The sequence below is a fragment of the Camponotus vicinus genome, unplaced genomic scaffold (genome assembly GCF_025532165.1).
Source record: "Camponotus vicinus isolate PSW18456_S1 unplaced genomic scaffold, iyCamVici1.0 SCAF_1, whole genome shotgun sequence".
Lineage (NCBI taxonomy): Eukaryota > Metazoa > Arthropoda > Insecta > Hymenoptera > Formicidae > Camponotus > Camponotus vicinus.
The window spans coordinates 32,578,678-32,599,266 of record NW_028141945.1 but is presented as its reverse complement, the minus strand read 5'-3'; the positions used below and the strand labels follow the sequence as shown (position 1 = coordinate 32,599,266).

The 20,589-nt window shown below is 40.1% G+C and overlaps 1 protein-coding gene across 6 annotated transcripts in view; it reads right to left on the bottom strand.

Moving 5' to 3' along the window:
* Positions 1-20,589, bottom strand: part of LOC145961632 (putative receptor-type tyrosine-protein phosphatase mosPTP-1) — a 257,685-nt gene that overhangs the window by 30,565 nt on the left and 206,531 nt on the right. For all 6 annotated transcript variants that reach the window (XM_083082090.1, XM_083082062.1, XM_083082096.1 and 3 more), the window contains one exon: positions 1,174-1,355. In XM_083082090.1, the coding sequence (XP_082938216.1) occupies positions 1,174-1,355 (182 nt within the window). The remainder of the gene's footprint in view (positions 1-1,173; positions 1,356-20,589) is intronic.

Genomic DNA, 20,589 nt, shown 5'->3' with positions numbered 1-20,589 from the left:
GCCACCCTGGACGGTTCTTCACGTTCTCCCCGGATGCCAAGAACTGGCCGCGCCGCGCTCTCGACACCATTCTCACCCTCCCCCTCCCCTGTCCTCTTCCGTTGCATTTTTCCCGTGCTCGCGGACCTTCCTCCTCTTCCGTTCCGTAGTTTCCCTCGTCACCTTCTTCCTCGCCTCGTCGTCGTCAAACGCTTTGTGCCCTCCCGGGCGCGCTAACGACCGGAGGGTGTCAACCATTTAATTTAGCATGACGCCTCTCGAGCGCGTCGTCGTGGTCGACAAACTTCGTTTTGATAGCCCACGGGAGATGTAATTTGGACGATTGAATCGGCTTGAAGCGCAGATGTACGCGACGAGAGAATATCCTAAAGCCGATATTGATCTCTATCGGAGAACTTTACTAGGATGCGAGGGGAGGAAAGGAAAGGAGAGCGTTTCGCACAGACGATGATTCAGTTAGAGTCGGGCTCCATATAGTATCAATATTCTTTTGTATAAATGTTCCTAACAAATTGGCGGGATTGAAATGGGAGATCCACTCGAGTTACTTCGAGTTCGTCGTTTTCGATTCGTCGAGAAATTAGTATCTATTTAGTGTAATTCTCACGCGAGTATGTTAGATTATTTATAACACACATTAAGGTATAATTAATACACGTTATATCTATTATATATTATTATGTGTTATGTTAAATTAATATTCTCATAATATATATAATATATATAATTCTCATAATATATATAATTTACATAAACAGAATAATTAAATTGCACAAATATATTTAAATTGTTTATCGAAACTACAATATCAAATATACTTTACATCTGGTTTTAATGAAGACCCCTTGGGGGTATAATTAATTATAATAAATGTATTATGAGATCATATATACATGTAATATATACATGTATATGTGTGTGTATATATATATATATATATATATATATATATATGCATTATTTATAATATAAACAATTTTTTTAAACATTACATCTATTACTCTTTCACTTCTGATTTTTTTTTTAAAGAGAATATTGTATCAATTCACCTGGATGTATATCTACATTTAGAATAACGACCGGTAAAAGCGCTCGGTATCGGTTGTTATCGGACTATTCGATAAAAGCGAAAAAACTAGAGAGAAAAAGAAAATTAAAATCGTAGAAACTTACTTTCACGAAGGGTCACCATATAGTAGGACGCTTGACTGGGTTTGCTGCGTCCTAGAGCATTTATCGCCGCCACTCGGAAGCTGTACACCGTGAATGGCCTCAAGTTCTCGACGGTGTAGAACGTATCGTTGTGAGGCGTTATGATCTCCTTCGTCGCGTTCCAAGGACCGTTTTCGTCGATCCTGAAAATAACAAATACAGCGCATTATGACATTTGCAATTCAATTACTTGTCGTCGTGATCTTCAGTCGCGCACGACATCGTCTCGTTGCACGAATGACGTTGATAATACAGATATAAATTCTTACAAATATATCTTTATCTCGCGTGCAAAATAATCCACCTGATATTAGAAAATATATTCAACTTTCCTTTTTCTCCTTTTTACGCATTCTAGTCGAAATTTGTGCAATTTCAAGAAGCTAACTATGATTATATATGTGTCTATGCTTGTCTCCCTTCTTTCCCCGAGTGAACGAAACTCGAAAACTGCATTAAGAAAATATTTCGGAGGATAATGCTAGTTTGAGTATTCTATATGATGCAGTGAAGAACTTCTCTATGGAAGATATTTAAATTGCAAATGCATAATTCTCGCACTAACATAGCGTATGCTCTTAATATGCAATTTTGTATTATGATAAATCGTAAAATATGGAAAATAGACGACTCTAAGAATAACGATGAAAAAATATCGACATGTCTAAATCTATTTTTACAGACTGTTTTATATCTACATTAAATTAGCATTTTATAAATTATTTTATAAGGATTAGATATAAAATAAAAATAAGACTTGAGCTTTTGCGGAATTTTTCCATTTTCACGGATTAAATATATGTGTTAATAATACATACACATATATATTTATATATGTAATATAAATATTAAATAAATTTCTCTTTAAATTTTCTAAAATTATCGGATAAAAGCAAGTTTAAAATTTAACAAAATAAACAATTTTAGGATTATTTTCGCCTGAAATAGATTATCCCCAAATTCAATTTGAGTGTTCAATCTTTTATTATAATTTAATTATGTCAACGATATTTATATAAATGATACATTAATAAAATATCGCCTCTCTAAAAAAATCCTCATCGCGAAATCAAGCGATCGAGAATTTGACATCGCTATTTCGGCATCGTAACTCATCATGTGGAAATATCGAGCGACACGAAACTCGTACGTTGTTTAACTTTACCCTATAATTTATCCCAACGATATTACTAATGTCAATAATATTTTGATAAAACGTCTCTCATATTCTAACAAAATTTCATTACAAAGTGATAAAAAATTTTGTACCGCTATTTCGATGTTTACCGCGTCATGACTTTTCACATGAAACTCGAGTAACTGGGAACTTGAAAGTATTTCAACTTTTTCTCGTAACTTATTTCAACGATATTACTAATGTCAACAATCTTTTAAGAAAATGTTGCTTCTCTAATAAATCTTCTTTGCGAGATTAATGGAATTAGAGAATTTCACATCGCTATTTCGATGCCACGTAACTCGTAGGAAACCGTCTACAAAAGCAATTCCGGTCGAATCCAGCAACAGGCGATCCAACGCATTAATTGACTCATACGATTACCGCGTATCTCGATATTTGTAATCGACGTACGTCACCCGGTATTCCGTCGGTCTGTCAATAGTTATCTAATACGTGCGTCTCATGGCACTCGCTCGAACGTCTCGAGTGCCATTCAACATCCGGACCATCGATGAGCATCGAGAGACGAGCAGCGAGCGACACTCGCGATGGATTAATTGAGATGGGTTATCTCGTTCGTCTACTCGCTCGCTCGAGATTCGATCGTTGCTCGCCATAATTGCGACGAATGCGGGAATTGTCCAAATTTTCATGTCAATCGACAGTGCGTTTCGCATGGTAAGTCTTCCAACATGTATAGGATACTCTTCTCTTCAATCTCGAAATCTCTCCATGCGATTGGTACAAAAAAATAATACTTTTCTGAAAATTATATCCGAAATTGCCAAAGAAAGCTAGAATCTAGCTTCAGGATAGGCAATTTTCAAAACCAAAACTTTTGGAATCTAATACATGAAATAATTACAATCTCTGTGGAATATATGTCAAAGTAATTCTCGGAAACTAATTAGCGGTCGAAGACGCAGCGTGCGCGATGGGAGGGAGAGGGATGATTTTATCGTCTTCGAATTGCATATCTGCATTTTGCAGTAATTAATACAGATTATTAATTGTTGCGCGATCTGTTACGGGAAAGTTTCCGCGCAGCTGCGGTTCGAATAATTGCCACAGTTTGCATTCGCGTGGATCGATTCGTTCCACCGTTATTGTGCGTACCCTCACGTATACGTATACACACACATATACACACGAACATAATATATTTGTCACGTACAGCGAATTGCGGTTATCTCTCGGTACACTATGACGTTAATTTTCGAAGTACTTTACCCCGGATCCTTATTTTTCATCAGTATAATCTTCCAACAGCGATAAAATATCATTTTTTATTCGTGCGGTTTATCTGGCAAATATATCGTTCGTATATAACGTATAAGAATAAAACTCTCAATTTCATAGCGGCAATAGATATAGATGGCCTTCTTTAGTTTTCTTTAGCCGCACGAGAGATATAGAGTGTTATATTTTCAATGCGTACTTTAGCGTTAAATATGCACTTTAACGTTCCGATTCTCCTAGCTCTGTTTATCTAGATCGCGTAGATCTGTTCATTCGGTATCAACGTAATGATGGCAGTCCCACATTTAGCGTTAAATATACAGCGTGCGAGGGAATACATCTATAACGCGAGCCATCGCCGCGAATTACAATGGAGATGAGGAATAAAGAATAACGTTATACACACATACGCTCTCGTTATCCTCGTATCGATATACGTACACACGCGTGCGTACCCCCTGCCAGCGTTACGCTATGTTCAACATCCCTCTACAGGACACAATCAATTTAACACCGACAAACCCCTATCGCCAATTTGCCGCTGCGAGATAAGGGAATGATCCAGCAATTAAATACAAAAATGACCTGTAGTGCTCGTTTTTTTATTTCCGCTATTTTTGCGCTCGAAAGCTCGATGCGGAAAAGCAATCGATGACTTGTATCCAATTAGCGCGTTCGTGTTATTTGCGGCACAAATTCATTTAAATTTTCAACATGTACATATATGCATACATGCATGTTGCACGAAAAAAAATAAATAATAAAATATTGATTTATTATTGATGAGAAATAAGACGTTCGAGAGATTCGTATTTAACGATTGAGATTCTTGTGAGAATTTCTTTGAAGAATTGTATTAAGATATTTGAGAGAAGCATTTTACTTATTTTAAAGTCGCGATCTAAGCAAACATCGCGCAGACATGAAACGCACGCGGCATATTAAATTTCTATCATAAAGAGAAACAATTTTCTTATTAGGGCTCGTCAGAGATAATTGATCGTTTCAGTTCTTCCGCCTTGATTTTTCTCTATCGCGAGAGTAAAAGCGAGAGAAAGAAGCGCGCGCGCGGGCTGTTCCTCTCGCGAACAAAAAGAAACGTATTTCAAGAAACTCGAGGCAATTAATTATTCGCTCGTTTGCGAATGAAAAACAATTCCGCGACGCCGATTTCTCTTGACTTTTTTGCGATACCGTACCTCTGTTACGCAAATGAAGATACACTTCGCAGTTTCCAATGCGCCAACTTTTCAATTTCGAAACTCTTACTTCATGAAATATAACGCATAAATTATTCCGTATAGACGTACAAATCCGTAAATGTAATTCGTATAAATTATCGATTATGCGCCTGCATATAGGATATCTCACTTTTTAACTATATAAATTTTGCACGAAGGCTTCTTTGACCATCCCTTACTCTTTTTTACACGAACGATTTTTCCTCGGCGGAAAATCTCGAGGAAGGTTATCGCAGTTTTCTACTTATATATATGTACGATTCATATTCCGAGAGCTTGAGGTTGCCAGAAAAATCTTACTTTTATTATTCATTCAAATTTTTATCGATTATTCGAAAACAAAAAATATATCCCGGCTTTTTATCAACAAGAAACCAAAAGTATCCATCGTTAAAAAATGATGCTCCGTGAAAATAGAACGCATCACTATGCACAGATATGTTTCCTATTGTTATTTTTATGCGCGTGAACTTTATACTCCACGGGTTGGCATATTAATACGAAAAAGATGCATACAATAACAGAGGACAGAGTGGATAGAGTCTATTGTCGGACTGATATAAAGGGGGGCTCGTGAGGATTGGGAAGGAACAATGAAAAACTTTAGTTTTGGGAAACCTAAATCCATCTCCGACGTGAGAAGAAAGAGCCTATCAAAACTTTCCTGCCCGGGTCTTTCATAATTCCGGTCCATTGTGGGTGCGCCAGTACAATCCCGATAAATCCTCGACACTCGCGAATCCTGACCGAACGATTGCGCGCATTTTGCCGCGCGTTTCGCGCATAATATCGAACTGTCAAACGAACAGAACTCAACCGCATCCAATATTTGGCGAACATCAAATTTTTGGCAATCTTTCGAAGGGATTATTCGACGAATTCGGCTCACGCTCCGCAAATATTTAAGCTCGGTGAAAAAAAATGCGCGCTCAGGACTCTCTTCCCTCTCGCGTGAGGATTTCTAGAAAGAAAGAGAGGCAGAGAGAAACAAAAGGTGCCACTCGTTTTCGAGAAATTACTGTTTATTATCTTTTTAAGATTTATTGCATCGCCAGTCGCGAGATGAGTTGGGAACTTTGATAACAAAAGTTGATAATAAAGTTTCGCTAAAGTTCGGTGTATAAAAAAAAAAGGAGAGAAAAAAGAGGGAAAAGAAAAAGAGAAGGAACTTTGCGAGAGCAACGCCGGAAAAATGGAAGCATCTGAGGAAGCCGCAGCGCGTACTCCATAATAATTGATTTCTCGCATTTCGACGACGGGGATGGAACGCGCCCCGTAATACGCTAAAAGAATTGATATATCGTCCCGATAAATCAATTCCTAAACCATTCTCCCGTTCGTCTGTGTCCAGATTGTCGGAGATGCTACTCCGTGATCCACCTGTCGCCGGGAGAATATAGGAAACCTTGCGCGCAATGGGTTTGGAATACCTCTTTCCTGGCCGGTATTGTGTCACGTGTGTCACGTACTTTATAGATTCGATTGCGATCGGTTGCATGAGAGACGCGTCTCGCTGCCCGTCGTGTAATAAAGTATATTATATATTTATATAATATATTATATATATATATATATATATATATATATATACAAATGTATACATACATATATATAAAATCGATTGACAAATATAAGATGGATGGCGCGCTTCAATTACAACAATCATGGCGATCGCGTTACGGTAAATCTGCGGTAACTGCCATCGCGCAGCTGTCATCGCGCGCTGCCACGCGACATCAATTTTCCTGCCGCGCGAAAAATAACGCATGGAAAGTCGAGCGCAAACCGATTCGAGCGGAATGTATACGATTTCTTCGTACAAAGCGAAACGCGTCGTGTATATCAAGTATCGAGCATCAATGCGTTCTGGTAAATTTGACAAGCAAATTACATTATGCGCCACGCTGCACGCGAATACTATCCGATATGTTAGCAATTAACTATATTAGTGTTGCTTCCCGGCGTTGTAAAGCCGTCTTAAATGCGAATATCGTCGATTGAATCATCTAATAACGATAACAGAGACTCGGAGCGATTGTAGATTTTAAATTATGACAGCATAATGTGTCGACATTTATCACGAAGAGTAAAATCGTGTAACTTTTTTATCACTCTGATTAAATTTTTTATCGTTGGAAACGATTGTGTGTATAAAAAATTATACGACTTTATTCCTCTCCCGTGATAAAGATCGATTTTAGATCTCCCTTCAAAAACAATACGGAAAAGAGGAAGATAGCGCAATTATGCCACGATAAATATCTCTTCGATTGTATACTCAGTCGAGCGGAAAGAGCGAAGCTCAGCAAGAAAAGCGCAATATTCCCGGTGCGATTAAACGGATGAATCCTGCAGGAAACAACGATTCGCTAATGACGTATTATTTTCACATTACGTCTCTCCCGTTTTTCCATCTGATTTACGTCGCGAATTTCAACGCGCATCGATACAATTTTGACGACCACAACTATCGAGCGATAAAAATAAAACGTTAACAAATCGGATTTAGTTTTTTTTTTATTTTTGAGGAGAATTCTCTCGCAATTTTCGAATTTCACTGGACTCCATTCATCGCGCATCGCTTGAGAGCGACGTGTAATTTATCGCCATATATACACGCCCGTTGTGACGAAATGCGATCGGAGCGGCCTAGTTTTCTTCGCAACACATGCAATACATATTTCCGCGGACGCGTGCATACGCATATATCGTATATGCGTACGCACGCACGCTCTTCCGGCGATGCATACGGAATAAATTGCGTATATAAAACATTGTACCCTCGCGATGAATAATTTCGTATTAATACACCGTGAATGTATGAAATAAACGTCATCGATCGCGCGCGATTAAATGCTACTTTTACATCGTCCGAAGTGCGACATCGGCACGAATTACACGGATTTTGGAAATTAAGCGATCATTTAAGTCGTAGATGTAAATAAGCGAAACGTTTCGTACAAAAGAGATTATAAGAGAAACGCAGACTTGTTGCGCGTGAAAAAATTGCGCTTTTTATTTCATATAGACGGCTTGCGCTATTTACTTTACGAGCTTTTTTATACACGTTGTTAAATGTTGGTCGCGACCGTGCGAATAGCTGTCTCTCTTTCTCTCTGTCTCTCTCGGAAATATGTAGATTTCATGTCTGGAAGGACAATCTAGCAACTCTAGTCGTCTAGTCGGAGAGATATAATGGTTTTATTGTTACGGTTAATCGCGCAAAAGTTGGAGAATACGAACGTTTATACGCCAGTCCGATTATTGCGGTCATCGCGACAGTTGTTTGCGGAGATTTGTGTGGACCTTTAATACATGTATGTGTACGCGGAAAATGCATGAAGACGGACTGTGATTCTCTCTCTCTCTCTCTGTTTGCGGTGAACAGATCGCGATTGTTTATGCTTATTACGGAATAGCAAATTTGCGCAAATTATCGGCACGTGCACACATATCAGCCGGTTGTTACTTCCGCATCGAGCGCCAATAATAATCCTCGATATATCGCGTCTGCCAGTTGGATAGAGTATTATATCCCGGAACATTGTATAGATCTATATTATTTGAAATCACGGAAGATCTTTCAAACACCGACGCTCTATCGATACTGATGTACCTTACCTTATCGCAAATGCGATTTTATGTGCGAGAGGGATGCGATGTATCTCTTAGGGGAAACTAGATCGCAGGAAGAGAATGCGTCGAAGAAATCCAAAGAGACTTACCGCACGCATTCACCGACATTTATCGATGACAGGACGGCTAACGTTTATTTATTTAGGCCACGAGTGCGTCACGTATCGGGAATTTCCGGGACAAATATGAATTTATATTCTACGGACTTTGTACGTTGTTACGTTACGACACACGACGAGCGCTTCGTTGTCGACGACGCGAGCTTCCTGCGTTCATTGGCTTGAACGTCAACGAGTCGTGTCAAAAATGACAGCGACGCGATCAAGCCCGGATTAAAAATAATGTAAGCCATCGGCTGCGCTCGGCCGAGTGATGCGTCGCATAAATCAACGCATAGTCACACACATATATATATATATATATATATATATATATATATATATATTCTGATACTCGCGAGCTCGCCTTTGATGCACTTATCGATCTCGGCCGATCGATCGTTCGACGATGAGATTATTGTACGCTGTATGGTACGCGCGAACGCGGTCGACAATCGCGCGGATAAAATCGTGACGACGTGATTGACGTATTTTATGGATAATAAATTTCACCATTTGTGCGACGTATTAACTAGACGCGAACTCTTGTAAGCTGCTAAAATTTATTTGCTCTCCAGCGTGATAAATCATTTCGCGCGGCAAGGGGAGAGGGCCTGGATCCGTACACACAGTACACACGTTCTTCGAAACAGAACCGCACGCGCGCGCGTGAACCCGAATAAGGAAACTACGCGATAAAATATTTCATAGCGGTTGCTCCGCTTGAAAACGTGACAAATCAAGCGTCGTGTAAGGGCGCGATAAAGGATCGTGTTCGAAAACTTGAAACGCGCGCGTGCGAAAAAAAAAGACAAGAGGGAAAACGAAAGAAGGAGAGACGATATTTCTTGCGGATTCGAAAATTTCTCGCGGCTAACGTTAACGGCCGCATTTAGGGACAAAGTTGACCCCGTTTCGTTTATGGCGCGGAATCGGCTTTAGAGTAAATTCCCGGCGCACCCGATGCTCTTACAAACGGGTGATCCCAAGTTTTACGGTCCGGTTCATCTTCCCGTACCTCGCGTTGTTCCTACGCGCGCGTTACAAGCGGAGGTGTACCCATAATGTACAGAAAACGACGGCGAACAATGGAAAGGGGAGAAATGGGGAACGAGAGGGTGGAAGAAAAGAGGCGGAAAATCTCGAGTTTTCCAACGTTACGCTATTGATTTCGTCTCCGCTGTGTCGGCGATGCACTCTAACGCGTGTCCACCTATCTCTCTCTCGTGATAGATTATTCTCACTCTTTCCCTCTCCCTCTCTTTCTCTTCCCCGCGTAACAATCGCTTGCCTCCGCAGCCGCGTAAACAAACATTTTCCTTCGCGTCGCGCTCGGTGCCACGAATGAGCGCGCTCGATCGACACAAAATTTTTCTGGAAAAGAGCGCGAACCGCGCTCCGAGTCGGAATGATTGAAACCAGCGTCGATATTGCGCTCAACGGTTTGTTTTTAGCCTTTGTTTCGGCAACTTGTCCAGTCCCATGATCGACAATGGTGATTGCATCGCATCGCTAGCGTTTTGGGAGTCGTTTCTCATTTTGCTCTTCCGTGTCTCACTTAAAAAAAAAAGTTTTATCATATATTTCATATTATTTATATAATTCTAAGTAGCAATCTTTTCGACTGACTGGAATATGATCTAATTATCTTCTTTCATGTCGAGATGTATAAATAAAAATGTTTTTGAAGATATTTCAGCAACTTGTTATTTCATTTCCCAGTCAATGTGCTCACAAGAGCACTGAAATAATATCAAGTTTCTGATATTTAATCCTGAATTATATATATATTCGCATGAAAATTATATAGGTACGTGTTAGCGATACTTTACTTACACAGCTATTCCCTTAAATTTAAGACTTCAAGTTTTAATAATAGAAAATTTAGACTTTAGCTTTTCTTTATCTCATTCTTTTTTATATTAAAAGAAATGCAAACAAAAAATCAAATTAACTCGGCGCGAATACTCAAATTACTTGGATCAACTTTCCCGAGTTTCTAAAAAACTGTAGACTACCATCGCGAAGCGAAGTTTTTAAATGTAAGAGTCCATCGTGTAAACTGCTTCTCTCATAGACATGGAGATTGTAGTTTTAACCGGGGTCTGTGATTCCGCATTAAGTAGTCATTAGCGAAAGAAGCGAGGGAACTCTCGCAAAAGCGGAGTGGAATCCAAAGAACGGAAGCGAATCTCGCTCCCAAACCGACAACCGACCGGACCCTTTCGCGAGCGCGCGTTCCTTCCGTCAACGGGCGCCGTCGATACGTATCGCTCAAGTTTACCTGCGATTACGAGGGCGGCTCGTTACTCCACTTGCCAGTATAACGCCATAACGCGTCGTTATCCGCGCCCGCGTGCATCGTCGGAAGTGCATACAATGCCGTCGTATCAAATCTAGCCTGGACCAGTAGCAGCATCGTGTTGGTAACCGGTCTCTCTCTCTCTCTCTCTCTTCCTCTCGATTACTATGCACTGCGCTATCAGGGATACCTCGTTTCGTAACTGCTCTAATAACGTATGGCCGAGAGAGAAACTCGTCCGCTTCGCTGTCCGCATCGGTTCTCGTTGTATGCGAGAGATAGAGGTAGAGAGAGAGATAGATAGAGAGAGAGAGAGAGAGAGAGAGAGAGAGAGAGAGAGAGAGAGTGAGAGAGAGAGAGGACGCGGGGAGGGAGTTGGTGCGTATACTTGCACACATATTAACGGCGTCCACGGCACACATCGCGCATTACAAACATAATTTATATGCCGACCAACCATTCCCCTAACGCGTTATCCCTGGAATTTGACGGACTACCGTCGGACTCTTTTCACGATAACAGCGACGAGTCGATCGTTGACGCGCAGGGCGATCGTGGAAATTATGAATCGATTATGTCGGTTAAAATAGAATATCAAATTATAGATAGAATTTGAATAGAATATCCTACAAAGTTGACAGAACATTTTAATGTAACTGATAAATTTCTCAATTTTTTTATCTAAAAAATTAATAATATTTTTAATATTAATATACTTTAATATTAATAATATTAGAATGGTATAATTTTCTAAATAATTAAAAAAAATAATTAAATGTTTCACATCAATCAGAATCAGAATTTAAATATAAATACTTTCTCATTTTTAAAATGTCCACAAAATTGATATTTTTGCTAATTATAAATAAATACAAGTTTGATGGTTAATTATGCGTACTGTTAATTAAATTGCTTGTTCAATCTTGTGTTTCGTGGGAGAATAAAATCCTCGGCATTCCACGTATTTCATTGATTCTATCACCCACTAGTCTGACTATACTGAAGCCTTTCCCCTTGCAGATACCGCTTATGGCCACAAACGCGTATCCTTTCTGTTTTTCACATGCCATTCCACTGAAACGCGTCCGATTTGACGCTGAGCGTCTCTTGTGAATCGTCGAAAGAACTCTCGAGGATATATTAAGAGTTCTCGTGGCCTAAGGCTTCTTCTCAGGAAACTGAAATGATCTTCGGCACGGATGCCTCGCTCTTATCGTGAGATATGCGAAGAGGAAATTGCCTCGCGATGTTACCGAATCGAGATCCGTACTATCGATCCTTTCCTGATCACATCGACTTTCCCTGTATATGTATATATACATAGTGTTGCAATTTATTTGTGGAAAACAAAGATTTGCGAGTCAAACATAAATTTTAAAGAGCAAATTTTCGGTTAACGAAAAGTAAACGTCACAGCTGACCGCAAAGTTTCGTTATTAAAGAAATCCGATTGAAAATGTCACAATTAATTTCTGTGGCGTTAGATTTCAATTCTGATTAAAATATAAGTTCCTGATAAGTAGAGTTTTCTCGCTAAGTGTCAGAGAATCTGAACAATTCGTTACAGCCCGGCCATTTGTCTTCCTCCCTATTCGCGTGACTCGCGTTGACTCGACGACTCTCCGCGTCTAGTTATTATTCAAGTCTCGTGGTTTATTACACGTGACATCGTAACGGTATATATACGCTCGACGCAGCAACGGAATAAATTGAAATAAGCTGGACGCGCGTAAAGCTTGGCGCACAGGATAAAGGAGGAATAGAGGAAATCTTTTGAAGGCATTCGCGCGTATCGATCTTCAGTCACGTAAAAAAATGGAGGTGTCGCGAGGTGAAAGTTGTTGAACGTTAAAAGCAGAGAGCGATTCTCAATTTCGAACGGCAGATGTGATATCCTGGTAAACGAGAGCTTGGAACACAGAGATCCACCGCAAAAGAGAGATATTTCCCCCAGTGATAGCGGCCATCGGCGACCGAAGGTGAGGAGGAGAGAAAGAAAAAGCAAAGCGGGACAGTGGAGGAGGGGAGGGAGGAGGACAAGTGCGGATGGGTGGAAAACGAATAAAAGTTTTTCGATCCCGAAAACTTTTTATAGCCGCCACTTTTACTGTATTTTTTGTCGCGGCGGTAAACGAAGCCCGCGATTCTTAATAACGGGATGTCCTATGATATTGTTATAGCAGCGAAAATATCATAGCGTCGAAAGGTTTCGCACGAATGAAAAAATCGCTCGACACGCGCGCGCGCGCGAGCACGCAGTTCTCTTCTCCGATATTGCCTCGCGTTATCGTACAATCGTAAATGCGCTACCATCCTCGCCCATTGTCGGCCGTTTTCATTGTTTTCCATTAAATTATAACTACTGGATTATGCCCCTTTGCGCGCGCGGACGGAAATTATATTTACGTGTTCGAATGGAATGGAATAAATTAGCTCTTAAACAACGCAATAATGCTCTAACTGAATCTTATTCCTTATAATAGAATTGCAATTAACATGACATTTTGAGAGGATTTGCGCATAGAACATTTCAATGGTAGCAGAAAATAATCGGAAAAGGGATAATTGTCGAATTACTTGAAACATAACTCTTAACATAATTAATATGCAAAGATTGATACGACTTGCAATGTTTTTTGCGAATTTAATCATACATCGACCATACATTGGAACGATATTGCAGCATTTTTTCAAAGCACGCATGCAAAGTTTCGTTGCAATAGCAAGCACGTTTTCATACGGTGGGAAACGCGTGGAAACAACGCGCGAAATGCGTGTCACGCACGCCACGTCATTTTGACACCTATCAGTCGAATGAAAATCATTATCGACGTTTATCGACGCAACACGGATGCAAATTTGGTTAACGAAAAGTAAACGTCATAGCTAACCGCAACGCTCCGTTATTAAAGGTTTTTGCTGTGGTTGTGGCTCAAAATATTGTATTTTTATTACATATCTCATATTGTATGTTCATCGCTGATTTTTTGTACGAAAATTTTAGAATAATTTGGGGTTGATCATTTCAAGGCTGTGACGTGCGTCAAATTTTTCAAATATTTTGCAAAAATGGACTTCTTCGAAGAGCAATTATAAAAATTTCTCATTGCAAATAATAACGTTACGTAGCTTGCAAAGTTTAACTAATGTTTGGTGTGTAATAATAAAAATGAAAATTTTATGCTAATAAAATAAAGTTACCCTCTCTTATGTGAAAAAGAGTTGATATGAGTAAAAGATAATATTATTATGCAAATTTCAAAGTTAAAATGTTAAAAGTTTATATGGTTTAATATTCGATTAATAAATTAAGAAATTATATTTTGTAAAATATCGTGAAATTATTTATATGATATTAAGTATGAGAAAATATCGACGTTAGCAACAAACGTCGACGACTTTCCCTCCTTTTACATGTTGAAATTATGTTCGAGCTATTGGGCAGAAGATTTCATCAATAAATTAATGCACGAATTACTATCGCAATCGCGTAGAGAAGAGCATCAATTATAAAATTGGCTAATATTCACACTGAATAAAAAGATATGTTTCACACAATATCACGCAATTATTCTGCTGCGAGGAAAATACTTAATGTAATCGTCATTTAATAATCTAATCGATAACTGTAAATCATTTTGGATAATATTGACATAAAATGCAATAAAACTGAGGTGTTTGTAGATCTAAATAAGATGACAGATGGACTTAACTTTTTACCTGTCATTATTAATAAACACGATAAAAAAATTGCTTTTTGTTCAAGTCTCTTTCTGTCTCATGTCACATGATTTTATAATGGTCCAATTGGATTATTCGATTACATGGTCAATAATATCGGTAAGAATTATAGTCGCATTTTCTTTTTCGGAAAAATAGATCCAATAATAAAAATAATTTAGCATCGATCTGGAAAATAAAAAATTGTAAATTACGCAAGTTTATCCTGTCGCGATCCTGCTTCACGGGCAATTCAGAAAGGGAAACATCGATCGAAGATCGTCGTGCATCTGTCGATGCACTTCCACCACGTCCGGTGCATCGATGGTGGTGGTCCATAAGTCACCGCGGAACTAAATCGCGCCGGATGTCATCATTTATGTAAATAGGTTAGCCACGGCTTGTTAGATCCATAATACTCTTCGAGTGAAATCTCCATATGAATATTGCACATTAATGCGTGCCATACCGGTCCGTTCATATGTTAATATCTTTATCGCAAGTATAGGCGCGGTTATAGATGACGGCGCGATGTGCAAATTAATGTTTTGAAACGCAAAAATCTCCCTGTTTACGGTCTCTCGCGTCTCTTTACCATGTGAGAGCACTCGCTGATATTTCCGGCATTCGGTCGGTTCGGGACTGTTCGTAATTAGCATTTGCCCTCGTGTTGCCAGAGGGCTAAAGTGGAACCGTTAACGTACTTTGGCGTCCTCTCATGCTCGCCAGAATTGATTTATGATAATTTTCACCCTGTGCAGTTCACGAATAAGAGGCACGACCGATTCGTTCCAATAAGAATCCACAATCGAATCTTGTATTATATTTTACAATCTTGTCCTTTTTCCTTTTATTTCTCTTATTCACTTGTTATCGAATCATGTTTTCTGTATCACTTTGTCTTGTATAGCGACAATAACGAAATTGACATTGATAAATTCAATTTGATTTGATCGAGTTAATTTGATACAAAGTAAATTTGAAGGGCTATAAAGGCAACATTTTTTCATCGATAAAAGCTTACATTATTGATTTTGCGAAGGCGAATTGGCTAAAATCAATCGTAATGCTGTATACGAATGAAATAAATCAATTAAATTTACTCTTATAAAGAGGGAAACGTTTCAGAAAGTAAATTATACCCGAAACGCATTAATATATCCTGTGATTTAGTTTCACGTAACGAGTCGTTAATTAATCACAACCCCGGCGTGATTCCATAATATTCTCATTATTCTAGACGACCGGAATTTCGAGTTGGGAATTTTAAATACTTTCCCCCCATTCGATTACACGGACGAGAAGTACGTGTATACTAAGTCAAATTGAAACTCATTTCATTAAAGAGACCACCAGATGCGAAATCGTTAGGAATTTCCTTGCCAGAGTTTCATACCCTCGAGCTTGCCTATTCGTTGAAAGCCTAAGGAGGAGTTAATTAAAGCGATGCCAAAGGCATTTATGGATGACGTCGGAATTATGGAACGTGCTACAGAAGATCCTAAAGTGCACGACATTATCACTGATATACTTAAAAAATACAGTTGATTATAATTATTCGTTTTAACTAAAATTTATTAAAATATATTCGAGAAAGAGAGAGATTGTTTGGAAAGTTGTCGATTTTTTTTCATATTAGAAACCAATATTATTCTCAATTTTCTAAAGCAAAATATATCGTTTTACGATAAAGACGATCTACTTTCTTTCTCAATATACCAAGGTTCGTTCGATCGAATGCTATAAACGGGTTTTTCAAGATTATAGAACACGTTGCAGCAAGTTTTCCTCTTCGATCGTTAAGATATTACGTGTAGAGGAAATGCGCTCGATAAACCAGTAAAAGCCAGTAAGTGTATTTGCAAAACGGGCCACTCAGGGGTTATGGCTCGACTCTCGCAATAAGGGCAATTTCGACGAAGAGGGAGGGAAAGGGCGACGCTTTGTGCGGCGAATGTTCAGCGAAAATGAACAATCGTAGAAAGAACTTTTCGTTCGCGCCATGAATCTGTATACACTATTAATCGTATTAATAAATATAACGCGGGATAAAAATAACAAAGATGACGCGAGATGTCGAGAAAAGATCGAAACACGACGGGCCCCGTCGATCACATTCCTCGATGATTGCAACTGCGTCGCGAAATTTTTCTTCCTTCTTTTTTTCTCTATTGATATCCGTGAAGGAATTCTTTTTTTTTTTGTCTCTCCGAGGTACAAGTCGCTACCGCGTAACTACATGGCTCCTTAATCTGTCAAACTGTCGATAAAGAAGTGGGTTGCGATCAAAAGAACGAACTCTTGCGCAGCCTGCTTGTCAATTTACTGAAATTGCATTTTCTTTGGACGCCGGTATAAAGGAACGACAACTTGCGTACGCTCGACGAAAGAGACGTTTAATTAAAGCAAAATTTTTGATACCAGCGAAACGAGAGATTTAAGGACACTAAGTATAATACATGTAAACTTTGATCGAAATTTATAATCGTGTGCCTGACACATACTTTTTTTCATTCAATCGATCGTCGATTATGTCGCAAATGCATCTCAATAATTGAATAAAGATACGTTGGAGAAGATTTAATCGAAAACGACTGTGATTATATCCAACGCATGTAAATTCCATACGCAAAGCAAATATTTGTCTGATCCAGTGCTCGCGCACGATGTGGTACGTGTTTCGCTTCGTCGAGCAACTTCTTGCGGTCCGGCCAACTTCGGCGTGTTACGTAGGCGCGCAAATAATAGCTACAGGAGCATCCCGTGACGAGCGTGCAATCTCTCTTTGTAATTGAGGAGCCGGGTGGCGTAGGTGTCTTGCTCGAGGATTTAACGGCAGATCGGTGTTAATTATTCCAATGTGTACTAATTGCTGATTCGGTGGATTATCTGGTTATCTACTCTGGCTCGCCCGCTGTCCCCCATCGTCTCGTCTTACTCCTGCGTGTCTCCATCCCTCTCCCCACCGCGCTTGTGGCTTGTAGTAATCAACTGTTACCATACTCGTGCGAGCTTAACGTAATGCAGTAATGTCTCGCCCGTCACTTCCGAAATACGAGTTCCCTCGATATCGAAATCTTTATCTTCCTACTGTCGCGAGCAGGTGGTTCTAGTTTTGCTATATTAAACAAGAATTTTCCATCTATGCCGTCAGAGAACTGCAATGCAACTTGAATGGGATTTTAAATAAACTCACATCGATGTTACTTTCACGTGCATGCTTTCGCTTAACGGTTTTATCTATATTTTAAGGAAACTTTGTGGAATGTTAGAAAAATACGCGATGGAATCTCGATCAAAAGGTTAAACAAACTTTGATAGTTCCGGCCTTGGTGCTCCGGTTAAAATACATTTATCGAATAAATATATGCGATATGCTTAAACGGGGAAGGCATCTAAAGCGATTAAGCTGCGTGGAAAGTGGCGAGATAATAATAGCCCGGTATTAAAATCACCACACAGAGCGGCCCGCTAGCCCGGTCAAAGGCGGTTAATGATAATTAATAAAAATGTGGCTAGATTAACTCCACGTAACGAGGATTATTCCGCTCGCGGCGTCGTGTTATCGCTTAGGACATGATTTAAAAAATTAACCCATTTTACTAACGAACGGTCGAATGCGCTATTAGAAATTCGGTCAATCAAGTTGGACGAGAAATAGCTCAGGAAAAAATAGCTTCATCGGGATAATCGCTTTTATTCGATTATACAAACGATGCGCGATCGCGTAGATTTAATCTATTTAATAGAGGATTTTTTACGATCATTTTGAGACATTAAATTTTGAAAATTAACGTCGACGTGGCTATTATAGGGCGCGATTTAAAAAACTCAAGTATTCAAGATTGCAGCGACAAGTACATATCTCCAAGAGGCAACCGGTAAGATTCGCGGTGGACTAATCTTCTCGGATTTATGGGCCAACCCGATAATGTCCTCGCTTTCCTTTCACCTTAATTCTAACCTCAGCCGTTCATCTCGGGGTTGCCATGATATTCCACGAACATTTTTCCATTTCCACGTTTTTCACCCGTTCCCCGACCGTCCCTTTCCATTTCCGGATCGCATTAAGCCTCCGGCCCCGGCGCACAATAGAATTTAACGTGACTATCGTTATCGATCTTTGCGTAATAATGGCGAATATACAGCTATCTATTCTTTCACCGAAATTACGTATTTCGCGTTTCTCCCTTTATTTATCCGCGACGGCTTATCCGCGCATTTATTTCCACCAATCTTTCCTTCATTGGCGTAGAGCTCCGCGCATTACAGATTCAATAGAAGCGTTTTCATCAAACAGGAGAAATTAGACGAAATTACCATCGACCGAGAGGGAAGAATAAGATCGAACGCGTGGCGAACCGCGATTTCCGACAAATGCAAATCTGGGTCTTTTGTCTCCGCGGGGGTTAACCTCCGCTGTTTCTTTCCGCTTGTCGAACAACGCTGAACATCAACCCCCGCCGACAATGGAATTTCATTTACATTTATGGACGATGCGACGCGCGCTCGCGCGGGATTCGAGTTGTAACGTTACTCGGTCGTCGACGCGCTTCTGCAACCGTCGATGGGAGCAAATGTGAGCGCGACGGACAACGGCGCTCGTTAAAAATTGAATCTATTTGCGCGCCGGGGCTTGAAATTCAAATTCGACGAGAAATATCCACGGACGCCCCCGTGGATCCCGTCGTGACTCTCGAGCTATAATCGATATATCCATCGAACGTCGATCTCCTCGTCCGCCGCACAGGTCGGTCGGTTCCATTTGACGGAGAGAAATTACGTCGGAGCGAAAATATTACATTACGCGGGATTTCGGGAGATTAAAAGTACCGCTGGCGGCCGAAAAAAACGCGGCTTTCTCCTCTCCCCCCCCCTCTCCCCGTGTCCGCGCCGCCACCTTCGATTTTCATGGAGAGCTTTCCATGCGAGAGCCGCGTGGCACCGTTAAATAAATTAGCTACTCGTGCACCGTGGACGCGGAGCGCGAAATATATATCGCGTTAAGCGAGCGGAATTTTTCAGAACGCCGTGGAATTTTTCATTTTGCGGCAAAATGCCTTTGACTCGGTTATCTGCGGATTGTCACGCATCACCACGTGGATGCGATTATTGTTTTCTTTCGAAGAGAGACCGCAAGAATTTTTCATTCGCATTTAGGTGTACACGAGTCGCACATAATTTTTCCATCTCTATATAATCCTGCCTTTCGTGTGATAAAGAGCTCCATTTTTACAAGAAAACTATATTTCTCTCCGTTAAATTCTTGCGACATCTTTGTATAACGTTCGAAAGATAACAGCTGTTTGTCCCATATGTTCGACAAACTTGTCCGTCCTGCTTCTCGCCTGACGTTCCATTTTCGTCAGTTTATCAGCGCAAATATGTATGTCGGATACGTTTGTGTTAAGTACAGTATGCGCGGCAACGTCTCGCCTCCCTCCACCCCTCGTGCCTCGACAATGACGAAGAATCTTAATTAAATTTTCCTTGCACACTCATAATTATGAAATATTTAGAGCATGCAGTATATTATGCGGTACAAGTAGAAATAAATTAATATAGTTAATATTAATATAGTTGTAAAAGGAAATCGTAATTCGTTCTCGTTTACCGGAGGCATCGTGAGAGAAGAGAGTTTTTCTCGAAGCCGAGCCGTGACTTTCCGCCAACTTTCGACGAATCGCCGTTCGTGATCTCTAACTTTAAGGAAAGTTACGAATATTGACGAGCGATCGTACATGCGCTCGCGGTTAGAAAGTAACGCGGCGGTTTAATCTGCACTTCGAATGGATTAATCGCAGAAGCCGAGCGACCGACGAGACGGTTTCTGGTTGCTAGGCGACAGAGTATAGTAGTTAGGATGAGCGTGAAAGCCCCTGTGTCCGTAGTCTGCTAAAGTCTAGAGCCCCGTGTCCCTTAATTCTAAGCTACCTAATCTGAGAACGCTGCGAGTCAGCC